Source organism: Channa argus, chromosome 4 (genome assembly GCF_033026475.1).
Source record: "Channa argus isolate prfri chromosome 4, Channa argus male v1.0, whole genome shotgun sequence".
Taxonomy (NCBI): domain Eukaryota; kingdom Metazoa; phylum Chordata; class Actinopteri; order Anabantiformes; family Channidae; genus Channa; species Channa argus.
Window position 1 is genome coordinate 22732291 of NC_090200.1, and position 13851 is coordinate 22746141.

The window sequence follows — 13851 nt, forward strand, 5'->3', positions numbered from 1 at the left end:
TAAGTCACTATAATAAAAGCTAAATCAGTACAAACCAATGATTTCCTAAAGCATTTGGTTCTATAATCCAAAGCTTTAAATAATGCACATATTGAATATTTGGTTCTGTATTGTACCTTGGGCTATTTTCATCTTTTTCTTGTTACTATATGAGATAGGGTCCAGTTCCAATCTAAGAGTTGGTTAGGATATCAAGCCTACCTGTGTGGGACCATGTGTTACTTACCTTGCCAATGATCCTGGGGAAAGGATCTCTCTGGTTTTCAGTTACTATCATAGGAGGCACCAGCAGGGATCTCTTGGATCGGTATGGCGGCGTGTGGCCAAGACCCAGGATACTCTAGAACATAGAGAAGGTAAATCACATTGTTAAATTAAAGGATTTTACATTGATGTCTTGCCTGTTCACATTGTTAGAACAGCTCTAACCCGTCCAAAGTTACTTTTGGGCATCTTGTTCGGATATTATACTAATTATACTAAACCAAACAAATTGGTTCCAGCAAAGTCAATTACGTATTTGAAATGTTGGGAAAGTGTTTAAACAAGCCACAAGCCACTTTTGGAGTTTAGAGTGTATGTACTACATAATAAGTAATGCAAAGCAGCTCAGCACCTGCATCTACATGTGTAAAGAGGAAAAGTGAGGAAAGGAAAGATGAGGTGAGGCTATTCTCAGGGCAAACATGAAATGCATGAATTGTTGCTTCTACTGCAATTTAATTTACATCGTTTAATTCTTTATACAGCCTGTAATGAGGACAAGAGAGAGATAGAAGAAGACAGCACACTAATCTTTAAAGGAAAGGGAAAAAAAATTAAGAAATGATAGCTGACAGGATTTTGGCAAATCAATTGCATTGTTCATGCAGAAGCCCGTCTGAAATGTTATTTTTGCTCTTAAAAACACAATAGTATAATCTAATTTTATTTTCCACCCTCCTGCTGCTGTAAACAAAGATGTGGCTGTTATGGTATAATAGTGAAAGACTTTTCCCTCCCTTCTATGCAGTTATGCTTGGATGTTGATGAAAACAGTATCTGTCACTGACACAATAAACAGCATCCTGGCTGCTAACACAGAGGTGATGACCCAAAGGGGAGGGACAGTCTGTTGACTGTCTGGACGCCTGGACATTTGGCAAGGAAAAACAGCACACACACACTACACAAGTACTCTTTAATAGACATAAAAACATGCCTGTGAAAATCCGGTTTCTCTAATTTCTGATCATAGAAACTTACATGACAGTTGAGAACACAGCTTCCTCGAGAAAGCCTGTAAACAGGATACTTAAGTGAATGTAAATGCATTGTCTGTCTCTGTGTGGTTGTAAGCTACAGTTTCCAGTATGAGTTTGTTTACTTTGACTCCCTCCCTTGCTAGGGCTCAGCCTGACAGCTGCTGTCAATCAAACACTGACAATGACAAGCCCCTCCAGAGGCTTCACAAAAAAGGAGCATTTCTGAGGTTTGCCCAAAGATGATGTTTCCTTTCCAATAACGTTAAAAGTCCATCCATCAATCCACACGCCCTCCATATATTAGCTTGACGGCTTATCATGACCACCGTCACAGGGGGTGTGACTAAAAATGAATAAATAAAAAAATAAAGACTGTGCATGCAAAAGATGTGATCCACGGTTCATTGTCCACAAAAAGGCAGGCATTGCTAAATGTGTTGAGCAAAAAAATATAACAATGACAGTGGTAAAAAACGTAGCAACACCCCCAGTGTCTGAGCACCGGTTAAAACGAGAACACAGGCTCAATACAAAAGGGAGAATACCGACCTGAGGTTTTTGCGGTTTCATTTGCAATGCAAATAGTCTCTTTTGTCCTTCATCTTTTAGAGCATACTGTGCAACACTTTATTGAAAATACGCAACGCGTGTGTGTATTAGCAGGGACTGTTTGCGTGTTTACTGTTCACATTGCTGTTCTTGGCTGACAGGGACACTGGCACCACTCTCCCCCCTGTCAGAATGACAGGAAGAGAAGAGGTGAGAGGGAAAAACTGAGCAATTTGTTTACAGCACAGTACTGACACTCAAACGCCGCCACTCCTATCCAGCGGACACTCACACCACTAACCGCTTCACCCTTCCACCCCTCCCAGCTGCAAAGGTCAAAGACAACACAATGAAAGAGTAATCATAAACATAACCCGACCAGAACAAACCAAGGACACACTGAGTGGTCTCTGAAATGGCCTCTCTTATCAAACCCACTGGGGGATGACCTTCCAAATGTCAAAGACAGAAATCTAAAACTGGACCTGAAGCAGTTAAACAGAACACTGCCCCAAACTGTGAAAGATTTTATGACCTGTTTTGTGTCTAAAGAGCACAGTTACTGGTGTGTGTGTATAAGTGACCAGGTCCACAAGTGAGTTGATGGACTTTTAAGCGTTGGCTGTAAAAATACAGCCTGAGACTGAAGCCCAGGGATGAGTGCATCAATCCCACCACGCACAGGTCTCCGCTGTGTGATATTTGTAAAAAAGGGGAAGAAGAACTGGGAGCCAAACAGGAATCTCGAGGTATTTTTAGAGGTTGGCTGCAGGACTGGTGACAGTGGTTAGGGCTAAGATAGATCACGCTGTCAAATCCTCGTCTTTACTGAGCTGAGACCCAGTGGATATGGTGGGAGAGGCTGCGATTTAAAACCTTTCAGTGTTCTGCAGGAGGATCAGGGTGGCAAGAGGCACTGACGTTCAGCTGGATATAGACCTTTGTCCTGCTCGTCGATGAAGCCTGACTACAGGTTATTCTGGGAGAGATAACAGTCCGATTTTCTTCCTGGTCACCTTCTTACCTGCCACTTTGCAGCTCTCCCCTTACTCTTTTTCTCTAACTAAGCAATAGCTTTTATTTTTACTTTCCCCTTTTGCAGTCTGCATTTGTGATAAATAGCGTCCTTACAGCTTGGTGACATCATAAGAGAAGGAAGCATGAATCTTTAATATGTCCTGTTCATAAATTACTCCCGCACCAACGCCGATCAAGCTTTAATACATTTGCTTCTCTTTCTGTCTCTGTCTCTCAAATGATCATTAGTGCATTTCGGTATACTGAGTTAGAAGTGTCATGACAAAAAAAAAATGAAATAAAGGAAGTGTACGTTTTAATTTACTTTATCAGTGTAACAAAGATGAGGGTGGTATGCCCATGTGCATGAGTGTTCAGACATTGGATGCCTACTGTACTACATTATCTGGGCGTCTGTGTGTAGGGGAGAAAAGATGGAGCATTTGTCATTGTCATCTGAGCGCAGAGTTACTGTGGCAGCAAAGTCACGTCCTTGTCCATTCTGCCATTTTCACTCTCAATGCTATATTGAGAAGTGTCATTACTCATTTTTGACAATGTGTTGGAGACCTGGTCAGAAATGGATAATATCAAGGCAAGGATTGGCCAGTGGTGACAGGGATGTACAGCTATTGAATGTGGGATAAACTCTTGTATATGCAGCTAGGTCAGGCAATCTGTCAGCTCTCCTAACACACTGTTAGCCTCACTTATGTTACTGTCAGCATTATGTGTATGTACAAAACAATTATTTACAGTCGCCTGATAAGTGTTCCCTCAGTGTGGGCGTTGATGCCCCAATGTGTCACACCTTGTTAAAAGTGTAATCAATGAAGCATAAAGAGTTTTTATCTTGTTAATTGGAATATCACTAGACGCTAATGACTGATGCTTAGTTCAAATATGTAATTAGCTAAATTCATTATTATTAAGCTAAAAGTTATTTTATGTATCTGAACACACTCTCCAGCAGATTGTGGTGTGGAGTGTGCGCTGACATCAATCAATCCAGGGCTTTCTTAACACCTTACTATAAAGTTAAGCTATTTAAAACTGCCCCTGCTAGATGTTTATTGTAATTTCACAATAGCATACCAATTAAATTAGTCCTATAGATTATTTTAATTTACATCGTTTACCTGCGCAAACAAATAATACATTTAAATTAAAAACAATACATGCTAAAGTGCACTATAGCAAAAGTGAAAATGATTAAAAAAAACATTAAAAATATGTTTCTTCTAAATGTGTGTGACACAGGGGAAAATATTTTTCCCCTCAGTGCTTTGACGCACCAGTGTAGAGAGGCTTTTAATCATACATCTTCATTTTTCCCCCAAGCTGAAAATTATGTAGGCTGGTTGTGATTATCATTAAACTTTTCTTTCCCGTTTCTTTTCCTTAAATCCAATTTCTAAAATAATGTCATTGTTATCCTCTGCCGACCCGAAAAAGTCATGCATGTGATGATCCATGTTTCCCTTGACTTCCATCACAGTCTCAATGCAATACTCTTCACTCATCTGCAGCTGGTACAGTACCCAAGGGGGAAGCTTTTTAACTAAATCTAACTACGAGACCGGTGCATCGCTTTCATAATCTAATTTTAGCATCTTCACTTCTGTTGTCAACTAATTTTAGGATTTATTCTAAAATTTACCTTAATATAAAACGGCTGACCTTTAAGACTCCCAAATTGGAGCCTGACCATCCTAAGCATCTGTGAGCCTTCCTTTTTTCAGAGACTGCTTTTAAATCACTTTTGTAAATGTACTTGAGAAAATGTGTTCATACCTAATTTGTCCCACTCTTCTAAGAGGTGTCATGTAAAATAAAATCATCTAAAATATACCTAAGAAAAAAGTAGTACAAATGCAGTTTGGCTGATTGCATTCAGTATTATGAACAGTGAATTACTGACATATTGATGGTAGAATGTGAAGGGTTCATCTAAAAATAAATGAGTGTTTAATGATTACCAAAAATGCTACGCTTGTTGGTTAACCTTTTTAATAATGACAACCAAAACAGCATCAGGCACAAGGTCTTTTTCTGTCATCTTCATTGCAAATTTTCCATTATATACCTGTCAGCAGTGCCAAAAATGGCATTTAATTATTTTTTCTCAAAAATATATACAGTATAGATTGGAACTAGATTGTTCAAAAAAACAGTAGAGGAAAAGACTCCTTGTGTATTTAATACAGAATGGCCATTTAACTTTCCTAGTTAGTGCTGCTGTGATGGCAGCATTATCTTACTTAATTATCTTTAAAATGATGAGATAAAGGGTAATGAATAAACAAACCGCTGCATATTTTCAAGTTGCCAGGTAGTGGTTGCTTCTACTAAAAAGGAGGCTAACTGTTGCTTATCTCTTGCATCCGACTTTCCCCAGAGGTTCCACAATTTTGCTGTTTAAAAAGTAAAATCCTAAGTATTTTCAAATAGAACATTTTAGATTGCTCATAGTGCAAATCACTCTCTATGTGCAGTTTGGGTTGTAAAGTGTCTGCCATTATTGGCGCACTGTGGTGCTGTTTAATTGTTGGGTTATTCAGTCATTTTAGCCAGACCGACATTTTAATTGAACAGTGAAGCTGTCTGACTCCAGTTTGTCGTGCAGTGCATTCAGTACAGTTACCCAGGTCCAGGTGAGTTTCTTTCCAGATTCTATAATTTTAAAGTAAAATAACTTTTTAAAACCTTTTTCCAACATTCATTGACTGACCTACATGTCATGTATTTATTCCCTATAGTACTTCAAGTGAAGCCATTTTTCAATTAGCACACGATTTTTTTAATAATACACATCAATATCTTTAAAGCTTTCCAAAATTAACACGACGTTATGCTTTTTGGGTTCCTCTCCAGGACTCGCCCCCATGCAGAAAAGCTAACAAAAAACATGTAAGTTAGAAGCTGTATTAAGCCATTTTAGTGAAAGATGGAGGGTGAGGAGGAACTAATGTAAAAGAGACAGACAATAGACAAAGGCAGTAAACAGAATTAACAAATGCCAGCAAGAGAACACGCAAAGAAGAGATAGCATGAGTGGGATGGAGATGTATAATGTAAGCTGTTGTGCTGTGGCTGCAAGATGTCACATCTTAGTCATCCTCAGAAAGCCTTACTGAACATTGAAAGCTTTGTGGGAAAAAAAATCTATTTGCCACTGCAGGATGAGGATTTTGCTCAGGATGCAATATTACATTTCATTCAGCGCGCGAAAATGGATGAAACATAACAAAAGGAAAATAAACAGGCTTTTGGACTCAGATTATTTTGCTTCTTATCAGTTGTTACATTTGAATAGTGCCTGTTTATGCCCCCTGAAGGCAAGAAAATGTTCTGCATAACTGTTGTTCTGCACAAACCAAAACAACACGGAATAATACACACAAATAAGTCCATATCTTGGAGCATGCATTTGTTAAATTGAAATGCATTCTTCCATTAATTCACATATTGATCGGTTGCAAAAAAAAAAAAAAAAGGAAAAGAAATGAATAAATTACTCTTCTGAGTTTTGCCCATAATAGGAATCATTCATCAGCTGCTCCTCTCCCTCTGGGCCTGTGTTACAGCAAACTAACAGTTTGCACAGAGGAATTAAAAACTGATTCTCCCCACCTTTGCTCACAGCATTTATCAATTATCACCAGCCAATATTTTCTGCCACAATACCATTTGTTATGCCAATAAATTCACCATGGAATGTTTCCACTCTGCTTTAGAGAGAAAACAAAGGGAGGTTTGGGCAAATACAAAATCTAACTCTTACAGGAGCATAACAAAGAGATTTCATTACAAAATGCTATTAAAAAAAACACTCTGTGGTATAATAATTGAGAAACATGGAGGAACCATAAAGGCATTTTGAATAACACAAGATTCTCAGATTGGAGATTTAATGCTCAGCACACCATTACAGGCAGTTTTGTCAGCAGAGCCGTTCTACAAGTCAAACCCGTGGCTTATTGCTGCAAGCCTTTAAATATGCCGGAGTTAGTTAGAGATTCTTTAGAACCTGCAGCAGCTCTGAACACATGTTCTATGGGCCACTTGAGACGATGCAGAGACGGAGGGTAGAGAAGTGTTGGGGGGGGGGGGGGGGGGGGGGGGGGGGGCAAACTGAATCTTGTACTGTAAGATCAGTCATTTTGGCAGGCAAAAATTTAATGGCTGGGAAGATTTTATTGATACAGAATAAGAGATAACAATTGCAGCATAGTACAGTAACAAAATGTTAAGAAGACAGGGTTGTGACTGTGTGTGCTCGGCTGAGTAATTCTATATTTTTGACAGAAGGGAAATAAGTGGAATGCAACACACATGTCAGTAACTTGACTTAAAACCAACTGGGCATGTATTTGACATGCTAAAGCCAAAGGTGGAGGTAATACACCCTAAAACAAGGTAACAGTCAGCACAGCCACAATTAAACCCTGGCAGATAAACCCAGCATCTGAAGACATCTACTGTACTGTAAGCAACCAACAGTTCAGTCATGACTGCACAAGATTTATAACAAGCAAATGACACTTTCACTTCTAAACCAGCCTTTTCTGTCATGTTCTCCATGAGACTTTATTATAGTAATGTCACCATGTTACCAGATCTCGAACAACTCAAGAAACAGCAACGTTAATCTGTGTCAATCTGTGTCGTTATAACGCATTTGAATGACAAGCTACAAAAGTAACAATTGTATTAAACTAGAATTTCCCTTTATAAGTGATTTCTGGCTTTATTGTTGAACTCTCTCTCAAGGGGGAATTGTTGGGTTCTCTCTGTACATCTTTATAGTCCTGACTTTGTTCTGTAAAGTGCCTTGAGATGACTTTGTTGTGAATTGGCGCTGTATAAATAAAGTTGAATTGAATTGAATATAACTACAAGTAAATGTACAATACTTAAAAAAGCAATCACATGAGGACAAAGTCTTAAGTGTCTCATGAAAACAAACACACCAAGGTCACATTTGCCACTGGAAATTTTACACACATAACTCACCAAAGACTAATTCACTTATATCCTCAATGATTTGCCAAGGTAACACCCATGGACTAGCTAACCAAATAAATGATGGTGAGAGGCACAAACAAATGAGCACCGCATCATGCTAAAAGGGATGGAGGCATTCATTAAGCTTGGGGCTGGAGGAAAGAAAGCAGCAGGACACTGAGCACTGCAAGACAGATAATCTCAGAGAGGAAAGAAAACTCCAGTGGTACGTGCAGTCCCTGGAAACTTCCTAATCAACTCACTGTTTTTTGACAAAATATGTGTTTGTATAAGTGTGTGTTGGGGGTCGGGGGTGGTGGGGGGTGGGTGGTGAAAAAGAGCCAATGGTGTTTATTCAGGTGCGCTGAGTTTTGTAAGGCAGTTAATTTCCTGGCTACAGAAACAACTTTCTGTAGATTACACAAACAAAAGGACACATTTGCAGAGAAAAAAAGCTTAGTGTTGAGGTGCAGGCTTACTGGCCAGATTCCCATTTAGCTGGAACTGGCCACACTAATGTTTTATACACCAAGGCCGGATGCAGAAACAGTTCTGTTGTTTATGTGGCCATGTGGAAAAGAGTTTCACCGTTTCCTCTCCTGCCTGTGACCTCATACACGAGTAACGATTAAAAAAACAAAGGTTTGCACATTTCGATAATTATCAAAGCTTAACTGGGTATGAGTTTCTCTATATTCAATAGCACATTACAACTTGTGAAGCCCACGGTACATCGCTTTAAAAGTATTTCACTTTTGCTGGGACAGTGCAAAGTTTAGTATCTTTAGTCTGTCAGTCATCAAACATTAAGTCAAACAGAATCCAGAGAAAAATCCTGTGGACGGATTCAGTGTGGGGCTCAGTTGTTGCTGGCATCTGCAAAAGTGCTAGAAACTGACACATCTTTGGTGATGGAAACGATATGCTCATACAGTAGGTTTGGCAGAGCCTAGCAGCAGCTGTTCTCCTGGCCTTTTCAAGCAGCAAGATCTTTCCTCTATGGTTTCCTTGATGTGAGTAACATCAATCCCTTTGACAATGTTCTCCCTCCATACTGTATATATCCACAGTCAACTTATCCAGGTTTACAGCACCAAGCCGGGATCCTATTGCTTCTTTAAAATAGATGCTACTACTTCTTTTTTTTTTATTCTTTGACAAGGCACAGAGTTTTTTATGATAATATCTTCACATATTTCTCTTTTCTTATTAATGTCCATTCGGTTTCAAAGATTACACATATGGGTGTCTCCCCACAGCCTAATATATCTCCTCTAAGGTGGTGCAATTAAGTTAATTGATGATGATTAACTTTGCATGAGCGTGCTTCCCATTTATGAATGATTACAATTCATCAACATAAGCATGAATATGACTGACAGCATATGCCTCTGAACATTTGATGAATATGGTTTTTAATGTTCCTGATTTCCAATTAAGATCACTAATGTGTTTTTTTTCATGAATGACACCCAGAGCCCATGTTTATATCTCCAAGCAAACTTTCCATGTTAGTCTCTATCTTTATTCTGATTTAAGGGCACAGTACCACATTGTAAGATTTTTTTTTTTTTTTTTAAACCTACTTACCAACAGTTTGATGACCAGATTGATACCACTCTTATGTCTGTAAAGGAAAATTTAAGCTACTGTTCTGGAGGATTTAGCTGGCTTAGGAGTTTTTCACCAATACAGAATGTCTGGTCAGGATACAGTAACTGAAATTGGGTTTATTAATCTTTGCACAAGGCTCGGGGAGTCGGCACATGGGCAAAAAATGCTTACAGCTCTTCGGTCATTTCAGTGCATTGTCTGGCACAACGTAATAAATAAAGACGGATCAGAGAGAAACTTGACTTAATTAACTTAAGCCATAAAAACAATTGGGTAACTGATAGTAACAGGAAATGAGGGCAAACCTAACACATTTTATCCTTAACATAAATCAGTCCATACAGTAATTTGCCATGTTGCAATCAACAAATAAATTATGCAATCCCCTGTGAATTCTGTGCAGTTTAAAACACAATGAAAAAATTGTAACATGTATCAAAGCAGGCACTTTAAGCCGGAAAAATTACAAAAATGTCTGGATGGACTGACAATCAAGAGTCAGCTCTGAGCCCCTTCTTGTTTGCTCTGGTGATGGACAAGCTGACAGATGAGGTTAGACAGGAATCTCTGCGGACTATGATGTTTGCAGATGACATTGTGATTTGTAGTGAGAGCAGGGAGCAGGTGGAGGAAAATCTAGAAAGATGAAGGTCTGCTCTGGAAAACAGAGGAAAGAAGCTTAGCCGCAGCAAGACAGAAAACATGGGTTTCAATGAGAGGGACCCAGGGTGAATGGTCAGATTACAGGGAGCAGAATCAAAGAAGGTGCAGAACTTTAAGTACTTAGGGTCAACGGTTCAGAGCAACAGAGAGTGTGGAAAAGACGTGAATAGGTGAGTGCAAGTAGGTTGGAACGGGTGGAGAAATGTGTCAGGTGTGTTGTGTGATAAAAAAGTATCAGCGAGTGTGAAAGGAAAGGTGTTCAAGACGGTGGTGAGACCAGCAATGTTGTTTGGCTTAGAGACAGTGGCACTGAAGAAAAGACAGGAGGCAGATCTGGAGGTAGCAGAGCTTAAGATTTTGAGGTTCTCTTTGGGAGTGATGAGGATGGACAGGATCAGGAATGAGAACAGCTGAATGAGGGACAGCTCATGTTAGATGTTATGGAGATAGAGTCAGAGAGGCCAGATTGAGGTGGTTTGGACATGTTCAGAGGTGAGAATGAGAATATATCGGTAGAAAGATGCTGAGGTTGGAGCTGCTAGGCAGGAGGTCTAGAGGAAGACCAAAGAGGAGATTTATGGATGTAGTGAGAGAAGACATGAAGTTAGTTGGTGTCAGAGAAGAGGAGGCAGAGGACAGGGTTTGATGGAGGCACATGATTCGTTGTGGCGACCCCTGAAACAGCCGAAAAGAAAAGAAGAAGACTAGGTGGACTAACAAACACAACCACTAGCAGTATGTGATACTGTAGCTATCATGCCAGGGAATTTCTGCTGATGTTACTCTGGTTATTAATGGGCTTCTTAACGAGCAAGCTTTTCTATAGCTACTGCCTGCAGCCAGTTAGCTTAGCCGAATGGAAAGAAACAGTCTGTCAAATGTGCTTATTTAAAGGTCACTAATTACCAAAATATAAAAACAACTTATAAAAACCTTATATTGTATAATGTAACTCTCTTAATCACCCAGGGATGCTATTATTTAATCACTGATATATTATGTCCAGTAAAACTACATGACAGTAACCTTTTCAATCTTTTATCAAGCATAACCTTTTCAATTTTGATGAAGTGTAAATTAAGAAACATAAAGGAAACACACACAAAACCACACACAGGGCACAATAATTACTCACTCTGAGAGTGTGTGACGACTGAATAGGTAGTCCAGTGAATTCCACTTGTGCCATGTCGTCTGCATGTGCATTGAACCCGTGGATGAACAGGACAGGCCCGCTAAACAGGATGTCTTGATAGGGAACCAAGTTCAGATCCCCATCTACGTGGAAGCCTGGATCTGACACCTCGAACATCACGTCTTTGTTGCCTGCACAGTCATCAAACTCGACTGGAAAAAATGCAAAAGACACACAGTCAGTGAGGTTTACTCTGCACTGTAAAGAAACGTTAAAGGATTGCGAACAATCCACAAAAACAAGTATTTCTCAGATATAAACACATGCCCTGAAGATAAACAAATACCCAAAAGAAAGAGAAACGGTTCTGAAGAGCTCCGTCAGCTAGGCTACAATAAAAAGTCAGTGATCTCTATTCACACGAATCTGCTGCAATATTTATGGCCCACAGCATAGAAACGTGCTGCACACTGTAGACTTATAATGTGTCTGACTTCTTTACGCAGGATTGCCGGTGTAAGTACAGATACTAAACTAGTTGCAGAAGGGAACAGATTTAATGTACAGGAGAAGAAACGAGTCACCTTTGAGCTATGTGCATGTGACACGTGCACATTCGAGCTTGTCTTGTCTGACTGAGGGAGATATCGCCAAGGACTTTGCCAGGCTTTATCCCAACTGATCATGTTCATCCACTCTTTATCTCTCTCACACACTCCCCTCTGCGTCGCAACATGATCCCCATGTCCTCCCCCACCCTCAGCCCTCATGATCCTTCTCCTCCCTCATCGTTCTCCTCCTCTTTACCTTGGCCTCCCGTGATGCTTCCTACTGTTGTGAAGCGACGGTTCCTACAGGACGTCTCCATGCATGAGGTCTGCATGTTTTGTAATTAATGAAGCAGGTACAACAGGAATAATATGGTGCTGCACTTTTCTGAGCGTGGGTCTGAAAGTACAGGACAATTCAGTTCCTCAAGTTCCTCAGACATATGGTGGCTTATAAGTCTTCGTAATTTCTTCTTGAGATTTTAAAATAATTACAGGCAACTAGAAACATAAGGCGCAGGATACTAGATATGTTTATCATTATTAATGCAGCCACATGTATTTGGACTGGCATGCTGTCTGTTTTACAAGACAAACTAGTAGTTAGTACATGGTAAAAAAGCATCTACATGAGAAAGATTAAGTTTCTCCTCTCCTCTGGGAAGCGGACAGAACAGCAGGCTATCAAGTCTGTCCTGCTGAACATGATTCATCAAATATGGATGTGATGCTTCCAGCTTATCATAACAGCAAACTCTGTGGTGGCTCATGATTAGCAGAAGGAAATCATTGGCAAAAGATCTGGAAGTCTCTCCTTTCTCTTTTTTGTTCATATCTGAGACTGAGAGGGTGTCTCTCAGAGGAAGAAATGGGTTTAGATTTTATCAAGTTTCTCAGAGCAGCTTGTGGATCAGTGGTCCCTCTCTGAAGATAAAACCCAGCTTCCGTCCACAGTGCAAAGGCTGTGAGCTTCCTCTGCTGAACCAGCCCATTAAAAGTTGAAACTACTGTGTAATGTAACTGCTTTGATGTTACAAATGCTTACTGTTATGCTATGCATTTTAATCAGTGATATAAAATTCAGTTTGTATGCACAAACAGATGAGTATAACCAATTGACATTAGCACCAGACTCTATTTGACCTCTAGGTTTCCTATAACAATGCCGGATCAATAAAAATAGGTTGCAGATACAACTGCAGACACAACTGTAAAAAAATGTAAACACACATGTTAACTGAATACATTTTTGGTGATCCCAGCCAAAATATTTTTGGATATTGTTTTGTAAAACTATTTTGTCTTTGATCTGTATATTAAGCTTTTGTTAACAGTAGCTATGACCTCATGCTGCAATTACGTCTCTGAACACTAAAATCCACAATGTAGAGATGTTATTGTATCCCATTAATATGTATCTAAAAAAGATTACTTTTTAATGGCCTAACATTGAATCAGAGCTGTCATAAGGTTCTACTTATGCAAACCCAAATGATCTTAACGCTGCTGCTTCACATTAAAACTACTAAATTAGTACACCTGAATGTTCATGATCTCTTTTCTCTGTCTTCATAAAAGAGACCTAGACATAGTCAGACTTTTATTTAAGTCCTAAAATTAGCCAGAGGGAATCCAATGTGAAAAAAAAAAAAATAGGGGCAAAGATTACGCTTAAAGGACGCCCTCACTGATTTTGAACTTCTTTTGGTTCTAGATTGGGTAGTACATGTACATAAATGCCATTAAACTCCCTCTGACTTCCCTATATTAAAATATCTCTCTAGTTCTAGCTGAAAAATGCCTCCAGATGACATCACTCAAAAGGAATCTTCAGTTCAGATTAGACCATCTCAAACACTGTATGTTGTAATCGTCAACCTGCTTTTCCAGAGCTCCCCCAGATGACATCATCTGAACTCCTAGCGATGAAAAACTCCTCCATGTGAGTAAATGACAATTACAGAAAGCTTCAGGTAACAGGCTGCACATCTCTAAACTTACTGGTGTCCTGGTGCTGTAATATGCAGCATGAAATCTAATCCAGTAAAATGTTGGAAAAAGACAATAACTTAAG

The 13851-nt window shown here is 39.4% G+C and overlaps 1 protein-coding gene across 1 annotated transcript in view; it reads right to left on the reverse strand.

The window, feature by feature from the left end:
- Window positions 1-13851, reverse strand: part of cdh13 (cadherin 13, H-cadherin (heart)) — a 307186-nt gene that overhangs the window by 184426 nt on the left and 108909 nt on the right. The window contains exons 3-4 of the mRNA XM_067502517.1: window positions 11230-11441; window positions 227-340 (exon numbers count right to left, since the gene is read on the reverse strand). Coding sequence (XP_067358618.1) covers window positions 227-340; window positions 11230-11441 — 326 coding nt within the window. The remainder of the gene's footprint in view (window positions 1-226; window positions 341-11229; window positions 11442-13851) is intronic.